Source organism: Caretta caretta, chromosome 1 (assembly GCF_965140235.1).
Source record: "Caretta caretta isolate rCarCar2 chromosome 1, rCarCar1.hap1, whole genome shotgun sequence".
NCBI classification, from domain to species: Eukaryota; Metazoa; Chordata; order Testudines; family Cheloniidae; genus Caretta; species Caretta caretta.
This window is the reverse complement of record NC_134206.1, coordinates 211,619,038-211,634,063: the sequence shown is the minus strand read 5'-3', so window position 1 is coordinate 211,634,063 and position 15,026 is coordinate 211,619,038. Positions and strand designations below refer to the sequence as shown.

Here is a 15,026-nt window from a genome sequence, read left to right as displayed (position 1 = left end):
CTTTTAAGTATGCTGACCCACTAAGTACATTGCCTTTTTAAGTAGATCGGCAAGTTGAAACAGCAGCTGCTGACCGCAAACTCCCTCCGTCCTGAGCCTTGTCATGTCCCCCTCCTCACACTCTGAAAATGGGGTACAGGGGGGACACCCTGAAATTAGCACCCCTCTTTCCCCCACACACAGCAAGCAGGAGGCTCCCAGGAGCAGCTCCAAGGCAGAGGGCAGGAGCTGTGCACAGCAGTGCAGGGGGAGGGACAGCTGAACTGCCCAACAATTGATAGCCTGCTAGGCAGCTGCCACAAAGGGAATTTAGGGGAGCTGATGAGGGGCTGCCAGTCCACCCTGGCTCCAAGCCCTGACCAGCTAGATCCAATGGGCTGCTCTTTCTGCAAGCAGCGGACAAAGCAGGTGGCTGCCAAACAACGTTATAAGGGAGCATTGTGCAACTTTAAACGACCATGTTCCCTAATTGATCAGCAACGTAACAATGTTAACCGGGTCGACGGTAAGTGAGGAGTTACTGTATAATACTATGTATTCTGAAAAGAATCAGGTAATAAGCACCTCAAAAGCAGGCCTACAATATTGGGATATTTGACCTTACTCTATGCACGTGTTTCTCATTTTCAAAACAGAAGTAATACCACCTCACCTCAGAGGAGGAGTTTTGTGAAGCTCATTGAGTGAGCACTATCCACCCTGAATACTGAATGAAGCAGGGGGATCTGTAGAAAAAAAAATAGTATGATTGTAATTAAAAAGACTATCATAATACTTCAACATAAGGGGGCCAAATTAATGTTGCACAGGGAACCTTATTTCTAGCACTTCTTAACTTCTGCAGGTTTGACTTTGTAACCTTAATGTTCTTTTAACATAGTATTTTTGACATCTGTATACCCCCTTCTTCCTACCGGCTGAGAAAGATTAGGACTCCTGCCATGCCCTAATCTCTCTCAAGCTTAGAGAAAGCAGACAATTTACAGTATAGTTCCAAATGAAGGGAGTTTACAGCTTTGGATATTTCACTTTTCACAACTAGATCATTCCAGTTAAGCAGATTGTCTCCTTCCTGCCTTTTGTTTTTTCAAATAAAGTGGCAAAAAAAAGTTAGATTTTGGGAACAGTGGAAACCACCCATTTTTAGGGTGCTGTAACAGCTTGAATTTTTGCAGGGGTTAGGGTTAAGAGAACTAGACCCATCAGTTATTAGGAGAGCACCCAGTCATCTAAAATACCCACCAGCAGAGAACTATTATAGATAAATTAATTTCATTCTACTTTCCTAAAGTCAGAAAGTATGTTGTCTTCAAAATATAGTTAATGTCTTGTTCAGAGCATGAGGATAGATTTCCCCTTTAAAAAAACCTGAACGCTAATTTTGCTTTCATCCCAGATGTTACTTTTGTTTCCAGGATGGGGCATATTTGTGGCCCTTATTATAGATACATTTTTCCATTCTTAGGCTAAGATTATCACAGAAAATCTTCAAGTAAAGTCTTCCCTATGTTAATAATGCAAAATAATTATTGCAAAAAGTGAGAGCTAGCATGATGCCCCTCTAAGACTCAAATGGTGAATATTATTCATCTATAAATAGATTACTTTGGATACCTTACTGCACTTTCCAGTGTCCACTGTGTGTGAAGCCCTTCATTCACAAGCTGGGGTATTTGGGGAACTCCCCAAAAAGCAAATGCAACTCTGGGGCATGATTGGGATTCAGTAGCCATAAGTCAAATACGAACTGAAAAACTTTAGAGAGTTTTCCTCAAACATGGTCTGCAGTAGGTAAATCTGCTTAAGACTGCCTGCTACTATGAACAATCATCATATCTGGCTATGGCACTCTTACAGAAGAAATATTAGGACTCAGAAACCATCCTCAAGCCACTTTCACACAAAAGGGACAGCTTCCTGCAAGACAAAACCAGCTTCCTCCAGAAACTCTGGAACATTAACAACCTTCCTCAGAACTCAATCCTTGCCACTATGGATGTCATCTCCCTCTACACCAGAGGTGGGCAAACTACAGCCCATGGGACTGTCCTGCCCGGCCCTTGAGCTCCTGGCCAGGGAGGCTAGCCCCCAGCTTTTCTTCTGCTGTCCCCTCTCAGCTCACCGTGCCGCCAGCACTCTGGCCCACCGCTCCTGGTGGGTGGTGCGGCTGGCTCCAGCTGGGCTGCGAGCTCCTGGTGCTCTGAGTGGCATAGTAATGGGTCGGTGGGGTGGATAAGAGGCAGGGAGTCCCAGGGGGCAGTTAGGAGACAGGGGTGGTTGGATGGGGCAGAGGAGGAGCACGGTCAGGGGACAGGGGGAAGTTGGATAGCGGGTGGGGTCCTGGGGGGGGGGGGGGGGGGGAGGTTAAGGACAAGGGTCCTGGGAGGGGGTGGTCAGAGGACAAGGAGCAAGGGGGGTTGGAAGTTCTGAGGGGGGCAGATAGGGGGCGTGGGCCAGGCTGTTTGGGGAGGCACAACCTTCCCTACCCAGCCCTCCATACAGTTTCGCAACCCCAATGTGGCCCTTGGGCCAAAAAGTTTGCCCATCCCTGCTCTACACAACACCCCTCATAATGATGGCATTGCTGCCTGCCTCCAATATCTATAGGACAATAGACAACACCCAGATCTCCACCCTAAATCCATCTAACTCATTCATTTCATTCTCACCCATAACAATTTTATATTCAACAAACATTTTGTCCAAAACAGGGGCACAGCTAAGGGTACTAGGATGGCTCCCCAGTGTGCCAACCTCGTCACAGGCCACCATGAGGAAGAATCTCTGGACAAATGCTTCATGAAACCAATGATATATCTTAAGTGTATCAATGATATTTTCATTCTCTGGACAGACAACCTAATTTCCTTCAGATTTCCACAATAACTTCAACAACCACCACCTGTCCATTATACTCTCTGGAACTAGCATCAACTTCCTAGACACCATTAGCAGCTTCAACAATGGAACCTTACAGACAAGAAACCCACACCTACCTTCATAGATCCAGTAACCACTCCAAGAATTCTTACACAGCCAGGTACTCAGACCACAGAATATGCTCTGAGGAGAAAGTCCAGGATACACACCTTAACACAATTAAAACCACCTTCACCAAACAAGGACATGCCACCAGAGAAGTAGACTGCATCACAGACTGGACCACCCACATACTCAGAGAACCTGCTTGAATACAAGGGAAAAAGCCTCCAGCTGCACCTCCTTAGTTGTCATCTACCACCCTACACTGGAAACTGTACAGGGTATAGTGACGGGTTGGATCACAGAAGACCCCTTGGGAACTGCCAGCTGACGTGCTGGGACTACCTCTAAGCCTGCTTTCCCTGGCAGCCCAGGACTTCAGAACCCTGCCTTGTTTGAGCCAGACACGCTAGCCTGCTACAAACACAGACCCAGGTCTGAACCACGTCCCCCAACAGCTGCAGGCTTAACTGAAAACAGCTTAAGAAGTACTCCTGTATCCAACACTCAGATGCCCAGCTCCCAATGGGGTCCAAACAAATCCATTTTACCCTGTATTACGCTTATACAGGATAAACTCAAATTGTTCGCCCTCTAACACTGATAGAGAGATATGCACAGCTGTTTGCTCCCCAGGTATTAATATATGCTCTGGGTTAATTAATAAGTAAAAAGTGATTTTATTAAATACAAAAAGTAGGATTTAAGTGGTTCCAAGTAATAACAGACAGAACAAAGTGAATTACCAAGCAAAATAAAACAAAAACATGCAAGTCTAAACCTAATACAGTAAGAAAGTGATTACAGATGAAACCTCACCCTCAGAGATGTTCCAGTAAGTTTTTTTTTTTTTTTTTTTTTTCTTTCCCCACAGACTAGCCTCTTTCTAGTCTGGGTCCAGCAATCACTCACACCCCTGTGGTTACTGTCCTTTGTTCCAGTTTCTTTCAGGTACCCTTTGGGGGTGGAGAGGCTATCTCTTGAGCCAGCTGAAGACCAAATGGAGGGGTCTCCCAGGGGCTTAAATAGACTCTCTTGTGGGTGGAGACCCCCTCCTCTCTCCTATGCAGAATCCAGCTCCAGTATGGAGTTTTGGAGTCACATGTCCATGCAGGACTCCGTTCCTTACAAGTTTCAGAGTAACAGCCGTGTTAGTCTGTATTCGCAAAAAGAAAAGGAGTACTTGTGGCACCTTAGAGACTAACCAATTTATTTGAGCATAAGCTTTCGTGAGCTACAGCTCACTTCATCGGAGGCATACCGTGGAAACTGCAAAAGACTTTATATATACACAGAGAATATGAAACAATACCTCCTCCCACCCCACTGTCCTGCTGGTAATAGCTTATCTAAAGTGATCATCAGGTGGGCCATTTCCAGCACAAATCCAGGTTTTCTCACCCTCCACCCCCCCACACAAATTCACTCTCCTGCTGGTGCTAGCCCATCCAAAGTGACAACTCTTTACATAATCAAGTCGGGCTATTTCCTGCACAAATCCAGGTTCTCTCACATCCCCCCCACCCCCATACACACACAAACTCACTCTCCTGCTGGTAATAGCTCATCCAAACTGACCACTCTCCAAGTTTCAATCCAAGTTAAACCAGAACATCTGGGGGGGGGGGGGGGGGGGGGGTTAGGAAAAAACAAGAGGAAACAGGCTACCTTGCATAATGACTTAGCCACTCCCAGTCTCTATTTAAGCCTAAATTAATAGTATCCAATTTGCAAATGAATTCCAATTCAGCAGTTTCTCGCTGGAGTCTGGATTTGAAGTTTTTTTGTTGTAAGATAGCGACCTTCATGTCTGTGATTGTGTGACCAGAGAGATTGAAGTGTTCTCCGACTGGTTTATGAATGTGATAATTCTTGACATCTGATTTGTGTCCATTTATTCTTTTACGTAGAGACTGTCCAGTTTGACCAATGTACATGGCAGAGGGGCATTGCTGGCACATGATGGCATATATCACATTGGTGGATGTGCAGGTGAACGAGCCTCTGATAGTGTGGCTGATGTTATTAGGCCCTGTGATGGTGTCCCCTGAATAGATATGTGGGCACAATTGGCAACGGGCTTTGTTGCAAGGATAAGTTCCTGGGTTAGTGGTTCTGTTGTGTGGTATGTGGTTGTTGGTGAGTATTTGCTTCAGGTTGGGGGGCTGTCTGTAGGCAAGGACTGGCCTGTCTCGCAAGACTTGTGAGTGTTGGGTCATCCTTTAGGATAGGTTGTAGATCCTTAATAATGCGTTGGAGGGGTTTTAGTTGGGGGCTGAAGGTGACCGCTAGTGGCGTTCTGGACCCATGGAAAAGAAGCCCTTGAGGAATTCCACCATGATTTCAACAATTTCCATCCCACCACCAACCTCAGCCTGGTCCAGTCCACACAAGAGATCCACTTCCTGGACACTACAGTGCTAATAAACAATGGTCACATAAACACCACCCTATACCGGAAACCTACTGACCGCTATTCCTACCTGCATGCCTCCAGCTTTCACCCTGACCACACCACACGATCCATCGTCTACAGCCAAGCTCTGCGATACAACCGCATTTGCTCCAACCCCTCAGACAGAGACAAACACCTACAAGATCTCTGTCAAGTTTTCTTACAACTACAATACCCACCTGCAGAAGTAAAGAAACAGATTGATAGAGCCAGAAGAGTTCCCAGAAGTTACCAACTACAGGACAGGCCTAACAAAGAAAATAACAGAACGCCACTAGTGGTCACCTTCAGCCCACCTGATGATCACTTTAGATAAGCTATTACCAGCAGGAGAGTGGGGTGGGAGGAGGTATTGTTTCATATTCTCTGTGTATATATAAAGTCTGCTGCAGTTTCCACGGTATGCATCCGATGAAGTGAGCTGTAGCTCACGAAAGCTCATGCTCAAATAAATTGGTTAGTCTCTAAGGTGCCACAAGTACTCCTTTTCTTTTTCCTTACAAGTGGCAGCCATTGCTTACATGCTACCTTGAACGTCTCCAGGCAGACTTCTTTTGTGGATTGGAGTCTTCCAAGGTTCCCTTGTCAAGTATTTCTTGATTGGGAACTTAACTTGCAAATTCTTTTCTTAAGAAGCTGACCAAATGCCTTACTAAGGCCACTTAAAATCAAAACAAGTACAGAGCCAATATTCATAACTTCGAATACATGATACGCATACAAATAGGAGTTTAAATTAATAACTTTGCTAAACAAATGCAGACCTAATAAAGACACTAGATTTATGGCTCATTACAACAATTTAAAGCCACTATCCTTCCATTTTTGTCCTACGATTGCATAAGTGTTAATGGGCCACTTAACATACATTCTACAGGACCATTCAAGATGAACTACTTATGCTAAATAATTTGTTCCATCTTATATTTAGCTGTGACGTCCTAAAGACGTGTCTACACTAGAGAGCTTACAACAGCACTGCTGTACCGATGCAGCTGCACCACTAAGATCTCCCATGTAGCTGCTCTATGCCAACGGAAGTGAGCTCTCCTGTTGACATAATTGTCTCCTACCACTACTCATTGAGGGTGGTTTACTCTCCAGCCCAACATAGCACTGTCCACACTGGCGCTTCTGTTGGTGTAACATATTGCTCAAGAGGTGTTCCCCCCCACTCCTGAGTGACACAAAATATACCAACAAAAGTGCTAGTATGCAACACTGCCTTAGTATCCTTCCCAGACCTGAAGACCACCTCTATGCAGCTTGAATGGTCTCTTTCACCAACAAACGTTGGTCCAATAAAATATATTACGTCACCTATCTTGTCCACAGCTATGAAGGCAGAACTCATGGGAACTTCAAGAGCCAGGTCATTCCCCTTCTATCAGCCAGTGAAAAGTATATCCCCAGATTGAAGAAACTTTCTAATGGATGTGTGGACCTTATGATAAAAAAAAGTAGTCTTCTAGAAGAATCCCAGCTGCAACTCTAAGTACAGAGTTTCTTCAACAAAATGCCAACAGCACCGTGGCCAGAACACAACTCTTTAGGAAAACGCTGTATGCTTCTGGGGGTGTTTGTCCATGTTACCACATAGCTCTAGAAAAGAACATTATCTGAAAAGAGCTGGGGGAATCTCACTATAGCGTCCCTCACCCATATCTGGCTACAAAGCAGGTGGAGGTAGGTCTGTGTACACATACACACCTCTTGAAGGCTGCACAGCCAAAGCTAGAGAAACAGATGAACAACTACTAGAGGGAGCATTCAAGACTAGTACAGGAAATACACCTACAGATTTCCTGCCATTTTTACTGCAGTTCCTATTTCAACTGCTCATTATGAAACATGTCAACAGTTCTGATCTGACAGTGACTGGAAGGTATATTATACCCCACTGCAATTTCTCCTTTTCTCTAGACCTTTGTACATGTTGCATACCAAGATATACATAATATTAACACAACATCCATTTCCCCAGAATACCTCATAATGGTATGGAAGGACTCTTCCTCCACGCCACAGTCTGGGTCTGAGAGGCGGCTGATAATATCCGGAAGCAAGTTGTAGATGGCATTACCCTGTATAGGAAAAAAAAAAAAAAAAAAAAAAAAAGATCACATGGCATATACTAACAAAGGAATGACTGCACAGTTTGGGCCAAGCTAGAGAACAGAGCTTCCAATTGGAATGGCCCTTCACCAGCGCCAGTGATTTTTGGCATGGTTGTGTCCATCAGCTTCTGGAGGTGGGTCTGTGTACATGTACATGTGCACACACACTTCTTGGAGGCTGCACAGCCAAAGCTAGAGAAACAGATGAACTACTACTAGAGAGAGCATTCAAGACTAGCACAAGAAATACCCTTACAGATTTACTGATGGCCTAAAGCCAGGATCAAGAGAGGTTTTGAGGATGGAAGCAAAGGAAATGACACCCCTCTTCTGGGATGGAGGACTTCAAGGAGTTGACACTGGAGTCTCAGAGTCAGCACCAAACTTTCCCCCACTTTTCCTTTAGTAGAAGATGTAAGGGAAGCATAAATATTGGAAAAGGTTTTTTTTCCCCCTATACACTGAGCCTTGCAAACCCTCTTACTTTGGGGGAAACCTTAGCAGGGGAAGCAGAGTCATGAGTTATTCCCTGCTGGCCTGGCAAAGCTTGATACGCTTTCAGGATAAGCTTATCAGTGTCTTTGGTGTCAGGCAATTTGGATTCAGAATATTTGAGGAGGCTGTGTCACTGTCACTCAGCCCAGGAGAATCTATGCAAAGCTTTATTTTTCTGGCAGGAGAGCTCAAGGAGAACTGAGGAATCCTAGGGATCATTTGTGTCCATAATTGGGGGCTTAATTCCCATAGGCCCCCAGAGTGGAGGAGGAGGAAACAGTTTGCCAGTCAACAGGCTCCCTCAAGTAGAATTCCCAGAATAAATTATAAAGGAATAATTCAGTAACTAGTGTAACAGCACAAACAGCATCTAGTTCAGGAACTAGTTTCTAGGCAGGCTGGCAACCCCAGAGGGACAGACCTGACCAGGAAAGTAAAGGCTTGAGGCCTAAGATCTGGAGGGAGTGCACTCAGATACTACAGAAGGGGGTCAGAAGTGCAGCTAGCCCTGGACCCATGATAATGGTGGTACTAGTGGGAAGAATGTGACAGTGGTCATTTATAGTAAGTGACAGCGGTAAAAACAAGGAAAAAAAGCAAGAGAAAAAGTAGCTTATGTTCTTTTGGGGAAGAGAATAAGAAAAGATGGTCAGGAAAATCAAATATGAACAGCTCACAAAAAAGAAGCAAGTGGAATTATGCAAAGAAAGGGGCTAGACAATAAACTGAAAGAAGGCATTCCTGGTCAGTCTGCAGTATCTGGAGGAAAAACTGGGGACCAGAACTGTGTGAAAACAGAAAATGACTCAGTTCTCCAGTGGAAACAGGAGAGTCCAAGGAAGAAGTTCCCAGTGGAAGGCTCGGGGGAATGATCAGAGCAGCAGCTGGGCCCCATCCCAACTGGGCTTCCTAAAAATCAATCTTTGGAGTGGGAAAAGCTGCAGATAGAGAGAGAGAGAAAGAAACTGGAGTACCAGAGGCTTGCTGATTGTGAGGAGGAGAGAACTGAATAGGAAAAAGCATGCCAACTGGAAGTGAAACTGCTATGAGGAACACAAACAGCAGTGCCAGCACGAACTAGAGCTCGAGAGATTAAAGGGACCAGAAATCTAGTGAACTGATAAGAAGTTACAGAACACAGACCACCAACTCTGGAGAGAGCATATATGCTCAATTGTTGTCCCTCCCAGCAGCAGGGGATTATAGGCACTTATCTCACTGCCTTTGAGAAGAGTTGTGATTTGAACCAGGCTCTACCATGTGAATCAATTCCATTTTCTTACCCTGTTTCAAAAGGCACAAAAGCCTACCGCCACAGAGGACAGACTGTGTGGACAATAGACAATTTAAAGCAGCCTTGAATTTGAACAGTCTCCAGAAGATTCCAGAAAAAGGATTTCAAGGGGCGAGAAGGGGTTCAGAAGCAAAAAGGAGCACCTTGTATGGAGGAAACAAATCAGCTGAGGGAGTGGGACGGTGGAGAGGGAGGGAGGCAGGGAGAGAAGATTACCTCCATGCAGACTGCAACTAGCACTCAAACGCCTACAGTCAATTTCCCTGCACAAGCAGGTCTGCTGACAGTTGTGGCACAGAAGCAGCTAATTGGGGTTGTGAGCCAATTCCGGAGCTAGTATAGGAGGTGACAAAATACCAAACAGTTTCAGCTGCTTCATTAGCCTATGTTGGCACTGTAACCCAGTAGTTGGATGCCAGACCAGAGAATTCTTTCTGCATGTGAAAATAATGGAGACAGGACTGAACAGGGAGCCTGAGGCCTGGAGAACAATCAGTGAGAACACAGAAAGCAGGAATCCTGGACCCATTTAGGAACTCCTTGACTACCTTACAGGTAGGGGAAAACCTTAATTTACAGGGTAAGAGGTTATGCCCAGGAGGAGGCTACCAAGCAACATTCGGAAGCTCACATTCTCTCAAGGAGAGTTAATGACTAAACATAGGACTTCCCAACAGCAGCACTGACCCACTAGGGAATCTTGGGAATCACATGTAATGGGGCCGAAAGCAAGCCTGAAGAGGTAGGCTCTCAAGACTGGCACCCTTTATAGTACTAGATATAGGGTTCTCAAAGCAGTTTGTCTTCTGGATCCAGACTCAAAGTAGTGAGCACTTCAGCCAGTAAGTGAAGCTCCCAAACAAAGAACTGAAACTTCCTTGCCACACTCAGTAGATAGAGTTTGTCTTCTAACTAGACCCTGTTCAGCAAGGAAACCTTCAGTTAAAAGGAGGTCTGAACAGTGGTTCAACTCAAAGAGTTGCTGTCCCAGCTCATGTCTGAGAGAAGCCAGTCAGGAACTCCTCTCTCCTCAAGGTGTGGAGGTTCTTCAAACATCTTGGGGACACAGGGAAAGCCAAAGGGCACATACAGAGAAGTAGGTGTGGGCACCAAGAGAAGTATGCAAGTGGGAGGTACCCCTCCTTTGGATGAGTGGTTAAAGTGTACATGTGTCTGACCACATAGTGGGTGGAACTGGCTGAGAAGATATTACTTATCTTTGAAAACTCATGGCAATCAGGGGGAGGTCCCGGACAACTGGAAAAAGGCTAATGTAGTGCCCATCTCTAAAAAAGGGAAGAAGGAAGATCCTGGGAACTACAGGCCAGTCAGCCTCACCTCAGTCCCTAGAAAAATCATGGAGCAGGTCCTCAAGGAATCAATTCTGAAGCACTTAGAGGAGAGGAAAGTGATCAGGAACAGTCAGCATGGATTCACCAAGGGCAAGTCATGCCTGACTAATCTAATTGCCTTCTATGACAAGATAACTGGCTCTGTGGATGAGGGAAAAGCAGTGGACGTGGTGTTCCTTGACTTTAGCAAAGCTTTTGACAGTCTCCCACAGTATTCTTGCCAGCAAGTTAAAGAAGTATGGGCTGGATGAATGGACTATAAGGTGGACAGAAAGCTGGCTAGATTGTCGGGCTCAAAGGATAGTGATCAATGGCTCCATGTCTAGTTGGCAGCCGGTATCAAGTGGAGTGCCCCAAGGGTCGGTCCTCGGGCTGGTTTTATTCAATATCTTCATAAATGATCTGGAGGATGGTGTAGATTGCACCCTCAGCAAGTTTGCAGATGACACTAAACTGGGAGGAGAGGTAGATACGCTGGAGGGTAGGGATAGATTACAGAGGGCCCTAGACAAATTAGAGGATTGGGCCAAAAGAAATCTGATGAGGTTCAACAAGGACAAGTGCAGAGTTCTGCACTTAGGATGGAAGAATCCCATGCACTGCTACAGACTAGGGACCAAATGGCTAGGCAGCAGTTCTTCAGAAAAGGACCTAGGGGTTACAGTGAACAAGAAGCTGGATATGAGTCAACAGTGTGCCCTTGTTGCCAAGAAGGCCAATGGCATTTTGGGATGTATAAGTAGGGGCACTGCCAGCAGATCGAGGGACGTGATCGTTCCCCTCTATTTGACATTGGTGAGGCCTCATCTGGAGTACTGTGTCCAGTTTTGGGCCCCACACTGCAAGAAGGATGTGGAAAAATTGGAAAACATCCATCGGAAGACAACAAAAATGATTAGGGGACTGGAACACATAACTTATGAGGAGAGGCTGAGAGAACTGGGATTGTTTAGTCTGCGGAAGAGAAGAATTTGATAGCTGCTTTCAACTACCTGAAAGAGGATGAATCTAGACTGTTCTCAGTGGTAGCAGATGACAGAACAAGGAGTAATGGTCTCAAGTTGCAGTGGGGTAGGTTTAGGTTGGATATTCGGAAAAACTTTTTCACTAGGAGGGTGGTGAAACACTGGAATGCGTTACCTAGGGAGGTGGTAGAATCTCCTTCCTTTGAGGTTAAGGTCAGGCTTGAGAAAGCCCTGGCTGGAATGATTTAGTTGGGGCTTGGTCCTGCTTTGAGCAGGGGGTTGGACTAGATGACCTCCTGAGGTCCCTTTCAACCCTGATATTATATGATCTGTGGAAATTCTGCTTCTTTTCAGGCTTGGTTCTGGTACACAAGGTGGAGCATAAGGCCACATGAGCCAAATCAGCAATGCATCTGGCCTGGCAGGGTTTGCCAGGCAAGCTGGTTAGTCTGCTGGAGCTCTAGCATTGGTGTGCCCTGTAAATGTGGTGGGTAGAAGTCTGCTCTGAGTGACAGCCACCAAGGTTGCTTAAGTGTCAAAGGCTAGATACTAGAGCACACAGTAGTAAGTTTGAAGAGGGAAGGAGAGAGAACAAGTGAGCACACAGGCAGAGATGAGGCACAGGGCTAGTGGTAACAGTTATATGCTGTGGTGACAAAGTCTCTAAGATTCAAAGGCCAGAATGGACCATTGTGATCATCCAGTCTGATCTCCTGTAGAACACAGGCCATATAGAGTCAATGTACTCTGCAGCGGATGGATAGTCACTTTCAACAATATCAGGATTGGGACAAGGATGGTTCTGAGAGTGTCCTTCTAGATTTATATAGTCACTGGACAGCATGAGAGGAGGTCCAGGACAGACACTGTCTCCTTGGCCCTGTGCAAGACAGCTTGGAAACCAGCACCCTTCTCTAGAGCTCCTCACTCTTCGCTTAGATCCCCAGTCCCAACAACCTCCTCTCCATCTCCACACCTCCTCACTGGGATCCTCCCTAGAATCCCTTGTCATCCCTCACCTTGTTGGAAAGTTCGCTGAAAAAATTCCGAGCCAGACGCACAATTTCCTCTTCAGGGTCAATGAGCAGAGCAGCCATCTCACTCACTTGCCCCTTTACTTTCACCATGTCTTTGAGAATCAGGTGCGTCATCACCAACCCAGCTGTCTGCCTCACACCTTGACAGGGGTCCCGCAGCCTAAGAGAAAGATTCAGTTACACAGGGAACCAATAGGCCATCTGGCTCCCTCCCAAAGAACCAAGTCTCCTATTTGTTCAGGCTTCCCTGCCACAACCCTTAGCACTCAAAATTCCCTCATCTCCTCAAACCTGGGTTACTGTAGCTCCCTCACCTTCCTAAGAGGCATTCTCCCCCCCAATCAGCTGTTCTAAACTCTCCACTCCCAGAGGTGAGAGAGGAGATTTTACCTGGCATACAGATGGGGGGTCCAAGGCTCCACCAGATTGGGGAAGCGGATAGCTAGATCGCCTGCTGCAATCATGAGGTTGGACCTCACAACAGGTAGGGTGGATTTCTCCAGCATGGTAAACAGGAGGCGCAAGTGAGAGTCACAGAATTCAGCGCTGAGGGGAGACAGGATGGGGACAGAGAAGACAAAATCAAGACTCGATTTTTAGAGCTTCAGTGAACAGAGCCAAGGGCATGCTCATCGTACTTTCTCCAGAGAAGGGTGCTATGACATGGGGACAAAGTCACTTTTGACAGATGTCTATACTACCCACTGGATCAGCTGGCAGCGATAGATCCAGCGGGGGTCGATTTATCGTGTCTAGTCTAGACGCAATAAATCGACCCCTGAGCACTCTCCCCTCGACTCTTGTACTCCACTGGCACGAGAGGCGCAGGTGGAGTCAATGGGGGAGTGTCAGCAGTCGACTCACCGCAGCGAAGACATTGCGGTGAGTAGCTCTAAGTACATTGACTTCAGCTACATTATTCACATAGCTGAAGTTGCTTAACTTAGATTGATTTCCCACCCCCCCCAGCGTAGACCAGGCCTAAGAGGTTAGGCTGGGGAGAAGAGGATTATGGCCAGAAGGCTGGACATTACCTGACCATGCAGAGTTTACCAAGGGCCAGCGCTGCAGCAGCTGAGAGTGCTGGATCATTGTAGAGCCCAGGGTTATTGCAGATCTTGAGCACCAGGGGAATAAAGGCAGAGAGCAGCTGCTTCTCTGCAGTGGGGAGAAACAAACACTGTCAGTTCTGAGAGAGCATACCCCAAAATGTATCTCATTTCAAAGGAGATCACATAGTTAGTCACAAATTACTGAAGAGTCCACACAGATTTGGTGTCCCCTCACTTTTGTAGTTGGGCAAGTGCCATTAGAAATTCAGAATCATGAAACTGAGGTCATAAGAAATTCACATGAAAAGGAAATTTCCACAGAATTTTAAGTTTTCTGAAGGAATAATTTGTGTGCCTCATGCTGGTTCCCACACATTGTTTCCATTCTTTAGGGCATGGCAGATAAAGAGGTATGGACTGGAGGGGAACACTCCCATGTGGGGGCCACACTCACCATCCAGCAGCTCTGTGTCACAGATGTTGCGGATAACTTCTGCCTCAGTGTCATCAGCTGAGGCACCTACTAGGCCCAGATCCTCCTCCATGGTGGTCTCATTCTCAATGCTCTGTGCAGAGGGAAGGAAGAAGTTATTGAACAAAAAAGTTACAGAAAAGACTTTGCATCATACTAGCACCTTCCATCACAAGGTCCTTCCCTCCAGGATGGGATGTGGGCACTGTAACAGCAACATGATAAAAGGTTACAAGATCAAACAAAGGGATAATTCAACCTATTTGCCCCCTCTAGTTTGAACAGAATTATGATAGCGGGGCAGAGGTCTGTCAGTTTGTATTTTGTGGTATGGCAACATTGATGAGGGATTTAAAGAAGCAAGTCCATGTGACCTCTGATCAGCCAAGACAAACTGGGCTACAACCAGCATGAGGGCCTGATCTAACACCTATAAGCAACAATGGATATGCAAATCCAAAAGGCCAATTACTTTGACTGATGAGGAACTTATAAAAACAGAAGATCAAACTGGTCTTGCTCTATATGGAGGACACGGTTTACCATTTCCTCCAGATGGTACTCTGGCATAAACACTCAAAGAAATGTCAGTGTAACCTGACCTGATCTGATAATAAACTAGAAACACCTGGGAACTGGATAAGCAGAGTGCATGAGGGATAAAGAGAAGAGTTTTCTGGACACAGCAGAGTGGAGGCTTCTGATCAGGAGGAAAACTGTATATACGTTTTGCAACTTAAACTAGCAGAAGTCTCCCTCACTGGGCTTTGCAAAATATTAGAGTAGGTATGATATATGATCTGTT

General features: G+C 45.9%; 1 protein-coding gene across 5 annotated transcripts in view; it reads right to left on the bottom strand.

The window, feature by feature from the left end:
• NCAPD2 (non-SMC condensin I complex subunit D2) overlaps nucleotides 1-15,026 on the bottom strand; it is a 61,678-nt gene that overhangs the window by 15,616 nt on the left and 31,036 nt on the right. For 4 of the 5 annotated variants that reach the window (XM_048819799.2, XM_048819825.2, XM_048819780.2 and 1 more), the window contains exons 22-26: nucleotides 14,204-14,315; nucleotides 13,732-13,855; nucleotides 13,088-13,243; nucleotides 12,680-12,857; nucleotides 7,427-7,521 (exon numbers count right to left, since the gene is read on the bottom strand). In XM_048819799.2, the coding sequence (XP_048675756.2) occupies nucleotides 7,427-7,521; nucleotides 12,680-12,857; nucleotides 13,088-13,243; nucleotides 13,732-13,855; nucleotides 14,204-14,315 (665 nt within the window). Of the gene's footprint in view, nucleotides 1-661; nucleotides 726-7,426; nucleotides 7,522-12,679; nucleotides 12,858-13,087; nucleotides 13,244-13,731; nucleotides 13,856-14,203; nucleotides 14,316-15,026 lie in introns of those variants that run through there. The other variant, XM_048819835.2, reaches the window with a different exon arrangement.